This window comes from Oncorhynchus mykiss, chromosome 18 (assembly GCF_013265735.2).
Source record: "Oncorhynchus mykiss isolate Arlee chromosome 18, USDA_OmykA_1.1, whole genome shotgun sequence".
NCBI lineage: Eukaryota > Metazoa > Chordata > Actinopteri > Salmoniformes > Salmonidae > Oncorhynchus > Oncorhynchus mykiss.
This window is the reverse complement of record NC_048582.1, coordinates 15,869,163-15,874,577: the sequence shown is the minus strand read 5'-3', so window position 1 is coordinate 15,874,577 and position 5,415 is coordinate 15,869,163. Positions and strand designations below refer to the sequence as shown.

Here is a 5,415-nt window from a genome sequence, read left to right as displayed (position 1 = left end):
ACTCCTACTAACCTTGGGATACTTTTGAGACGGCAAAAGTACTGTCTTTCCACCCAAATGACAGCACAAATAATCGATTGACAAATTCGCTAATCCTTGAAAACCGTTAAGAATCACTGACGGGCAGTTTCATTGAGTTCGGTTCAGCTATGAACGTGATTGATCACCAACAGTAATGATAAACGCTGAGAAATGATCGCTAACAGGAATTAACATACATACTATTAATCACTTTGACAAGAGGGAGAGAGGGGTCGAGGGGACCGCTGATTGTTGCTCGGACATAATGCAGATGAGAAAATCAAGAAATGAAAACATGTATTGAAAATGACATACACATATCTTATGGATATATATTTTGTAATAATTAATTAAGCATAACAGGATATAGGATATAATTTTAATGTCTGAAGAAACATAAATTATATTGATTTGTTTTCCCGGCAGATTTAGAGAATCAGTGGCTTTATGCGATTGCAAAATTGATCTTGCAGTTATAATTCTAGCCAGAAGATGGCGCCAAAGCATCTGAATTGTTGTTTGGCTCGAAGCGCGCCGGCGTAACTTGAAACTCCTCCCCTGAAATTTTAGCGGGACTCTGACGTTCCACTCACGTCGCGCGCTAAATTTGTTTTGTGTTGAAGTATATTCAAGGAAAAACAACACAGAGGGGTATCGGACGCACACAATTAATTTAAACGCCTTTCTTCTTGTTGTTTTCGGACTAAACTTGTTTTACATTATCCTTACAAAATGTCACAACAAGCTGGTTACTCACCTAGTTTCAAAAGACCAGCTGAAATCCTGCGAATGCGGAGGAAGAGAGCAAGGAGCGAGGGTGTCAGTTCTGGCGGCCGAGGCGCGATTTCCAACCCGTGTGAGGGTGCCTCTATATCCGCCGTTCGACCATTCTCCCCAGGACCCCTGTTCGGCCAGGGTCGCTCTGGAGGGGGAGTGAAGCGGAGAAACCCATTTGCTAGCATCGAGAACACCTTCAGCAGCCCAGCGAAGAAGAAAGTCTTTATTTACACTGATGACGACGCCGACTCGTCGGATTCTGTGAAACCGGGCGGCTCTGCAGGAGTGGAGGGAGAGAAGTCACCAACAAGAACACTGCCATTTAGTGAACGACTTCTCCAGGCAGAAGAACTAAGCAAAGACGTGCCTAGCAAGGTTTGATAGTGGCACACGTTTATACATTGTTTATCACGTTATTATTGTTGTTGTACAATCTAGCTTGCTACTGTACCTAACGCTAGCAGACTTGTATTATTGTCCAGCAAACTACAGTAGGACAGAGGTAACGTTAGAGGAGGTAAATGCAGTGTTAGCCAGCTAACTACTGTGCACAGTTGACAAATAGCTTTATCTGTCAAAGCATCGCACCTCATGGTGACTTCACACCGCTGTTTTTGTTCTGATCTTTCCCTATTTTCTCTCTAACAACAGAAACCAACTTCTCTGTCTGAAGACGACTCACTGTTTGAAGATGAGGATTTGTTCCAGGAGGAGAGAACACCCATACTGAAGGTGAGTTCTATTAATTTCTCTATTCTCTTACTCCTTATGGACATGTCTCCAACTCCATTCTTGGAGAGCTACCAAAAGCCTGTTACAATCATAGCTATCTACATTATAGACAGGCTGTGGACTAGCTGGTGTGCAGGCTTTTATTCCATTCCATTCAACTATTCATGGCTACAGACTAATGTTAGGGGTTGTTTTGGTATTTTGTGAGTCAACATTTTATCTTGTGTGTGTCAGAGTCCCCAGGCTGGTGCAGTAACCTCCATAGCACCCCCTGCGTGTGTGGAGTACCCTGCAGACTGGAGCCTGAAGACGCGTCTCCTTTTCACCTCCCTGCTCCCCTTCTCCTGGGCTGTACAGCCCAGAGCTACAGAGGAGGCCCAGGGTCTTACCCAGCACTGTAGAGGACAGTACACCACTATACCACAGAGTATACAGGTACTGTTATACATGTTATACACAGACACACCAATGGCAACCACAAGGCAAAGGAGTACTGGTACATGAGGAGCTTTACTAGCAACACAAATATATTGTACTCAGTCTGTCTCTCAAACTCTGATACTCACTTCTCTGTGTTCCTCCAGGACCCTCGGACATCTGCTGAGCTACGATGTGGGTTCCAGCAGTGTCTGCAGTTCTGGCAGCACCCGTCCCTGTCCTGGCTCTCTCTGTTCCCCCGGATAGGAGCAGAGAGAAGCTTCACTGGCAAGAACGTCCCCTGGGCCCAGGACATGGCACTTCAACAGAGCCTCATGAGTGAATGGTGAGTGGGCATCAGTGTGTGTGTATTATTTCAAAAGCTTTAAATGATCTTAAACTAAACTCCTCTCTCTCCCCTCTCTCTCTCTCTCTCTCTCTCTCTCTGTCTCCCTTCCGCTCTCTCCCAGGTCAGTGAGCCTGTCTTCCCTGTACAGTCTATTGAAGGCCAGACTATGTCCATATTTCTATGTGTGTTCCTACCAGTTCACTGCTCTTTTCAGAGCCTCAGGACTGGCGGGGAACAGCAACATCACTGCACTACTCACCCCAACCACCAGGGGGCTCAGGGAGGCCATGAAGGCTGATGGTGAGCTACAAGATACAGTACATCCTTCAAGTTTATTATGTCATATGCACAGGATACACACATGGTGTTTACAGTCCAACGAAACGCTGACCTGCAGGTTCCCTCTCAATAATGTGACAACAGTAAGAAGTAAACAGTAAATCTAATAGAATAAACATTTAGCATTGGTATAAATACAGGAAGTCACTCAACAATATCATGTAGAAGTTTGTTATTAAACATTTATATATGGATATTCTAATCTTGATAGTAAAACATTTTCTGTCAAATACCTGTGGTTGTAGGTATTGAGTTCACACTCCCCCTGCTGGAAGAGAGGAGGAAGAGCAAGGAGCAGGGATCAACCGCACACAACCAGGAGACAGATGGAGAGGAGGAGGAGACACAGTCTGAAGCCAGTGACAAGGAAGACGATGATGATGACGATGGTGGGTTTTCCTGGCTGACGGAGATGGGAGTGCAGGATAAGATTAAGAAACCAGACAACATCTCCATCAAACTGCACAAAGAGCGCAACTCGGTGTGTTTAGACCACAAACCAGAGTCTGTAGTCTGTGTGTCAGGAACGCACACCTTCACTCTCATCAACTTCCTCATCAACTGTAAGAGCCTGGTGGCAGGGGCTGGATCACAGGCAGGCCTGCCCCCCACCCTACTGGCCCCTACAGCCTTCAGAGGAGCTACGCTACACTCACTCAAGGTGAGACACACACTGCTGCAGACTGAAACCGTCTAAGGAGCCTTACCTCCCACATTTCAATTTTCGAATGGAAATAACAAAAACTAGAAATGGAAAGTTTCAGAAGAAACGTTGCTGTGTCTAACAGAAATTACAAGCATGTTGCCTTGTGTGTAATTGTCAGGCGCGTAGTGTGAACGTGAAGACCCAGGTGCGTGCTGGGTACCAGGATGTGTGCAGTCTAGAGGTGACGGGACCCATAATGCCTCATTCTCTCCACGCCCTGACCCGCCTGCTTCGGCCTGCTCAGAGAGGAGGCTTCAGCACTGCACTCTACACACACGAACCCACTGCTGTCCTCAACACACACACCACCACCAGGGAACAGGTCAGTCACACACACACAAACCCACCGCTGTCCTCACACACACCACCACCAGGGAACAGGTCAGTCACACACACACAAACCCACCGCTGTCCTCACACACACCACCACCAGGGAACAGGTCAGTCACACACACACACCACCATCAGGGAACAGAACAGTCACACACACACAAACCCACCGCTGTCCTCACACACACCACCACCAGGGAACAGGTCAGTCACACACACACAAACCCACCGCTGTCCTCAACACACACCACCACCAGGGAACAGGTCAGTCACACACACACAAACCCACCGCTGTCCTCAACACACACCACCACCAGGGAACAGGTCAGTCACACACACACAAACCCACCACCGTACCAAACACACATGACAACACTGTAACGGACTGGTATAAAGCCTCATCAGTTGATCTCCACAATTCAAAGTTAAATCACAATAAAAAATAATTTGTACTTGTTTGTTTATATCCTTCTCTTCCTCCCTGCCTCTCTCCCTCTCCCAGGCTGAGCAAGCTGTAGAGCTGGATGGATGTGGTCTTCATTCCAGCACCATCCAGCAGCTCCAGGAGCCCTCTACCTTGGGGAAGTCTCCCCTCAGACAGCTCCATTTGAACAACTACTCCTACACATGGAAGTCCTGAGAGGAACTCACCCTGCCTCTATCAGAATGCCCAGAGAGCACTGCTAGGCTACGTCCCAAATTGCACCCTTTTCTCTTTATAGTGAAATGCTTTTGACCGGAGCCCAATAAAGTAGAGCACTATATTGGAAATAGGGTGCCATTTGGGACACAGCCTAGATGCCTTTAGTGGACCGTACCATTCCTACACTGCTGTATACTTACTGTCAATATCTGTCTGAATAGCCTGTCAAAAACTCCTGGTATTCTGGCAATTGAAGTTTTACTAACTCCCTGTCCCCTGGACTTACAACCCAATGACATATGGGAAATGAAGTTTTTGTACATGTACAATTCCTGGATTTGCCATAATGAGTTGGATTTGGCTAAAGACTTGCTGATGATTTTAGACCCTGCCCTAAGATGTTTTTGTTTTGAACCATTTTTTTTATTCCTGTTTTAAGAGCTTCTATTTCAACATAATTGTTTTATATTAATGACGTTATATCTCTGTACTGGTGACATTTTATTGGATTAAATTAATTTGTCACATGATTTTTCTGCTTTACTTATTTTTTTCCCCCATGACTGTTATAAACTTAACATCGAAGTCTAAACCTTGAAAGGTTTTGATAACCTTATTTTTTTCCCCTGATTTGCTCATGAGGAGAATAGTCAGTCACAGTGTGGTGTCTTGGCAGCAGAACCACTGTGCACTGACTCTCCTCCAGCTAGAGTTTCATGTTCTGTTAACGGGAAGCCGATCTGGGCTGCATCCAGGAGAACACAACGTTCTGAAAGCTGCAGATAGAAATGGATTGTATAGAGCTGACATGATTCCCTTCTACGTGTCACGCAAGAGCATGTCTATTCTATACTGAACAAAAATATGAATGCAACTATTTCAAAGATTTTACTGAGTTACAGTTGATCTAAGGAAATCGGTCAGTTGAAATAAATTCATTAGGCCCTAATCTATGGATTTCACATGACTGGGAATATCTGGGACTGTTGGTCACAGATCCCTTAAAGGTAGGGGCGTGGATCAGGAAACCAGTCAGTATCTGTGACCACCATTTACCTCATGAAGCGCGACACATCTTTGCATAGAGTTGATCAGGCTGTT

At 45.6% G+C, this 5,415-nt stretch overlaps 1 protein-coding gene across 1 annotated transcript; it reads left to right on the top strand.

Annotated features, from left to right (window-relative positions):
• The first annotated feature begins 619 nt into the window (after positions 1 to 619).
• LOC110497059 (protein downstream neighbor of son homolog) lies at positions 620 to 4,844 on the top strand. The gene is made up of 8 exons (XM_036951988.1): positions 620 to 1,173; positions 1,450 to 1,530; positions 1,765 to 1,965; positions 2,115 to 2,293; positions 2,418 to 2,596; positions 2,881 to 3,296; positions 3,460 to 3,663; positions 4,174 to 4,844. The coding sequence occupies exons 1-8, from the start codon at positions 754 to 756 to the stop codon at positions 4,309 to 4,311; spliced, it is 1,818 nt and encodes a 605-aa protein (XP_036807883.1). The 5' UTR covers positions 620 to 753; the 3' UTR covers positions 4,312 to 4,844.
• The last annotated feature ends 571 nt before the right edge of the window (positions 4,845 to 5,415 follow it).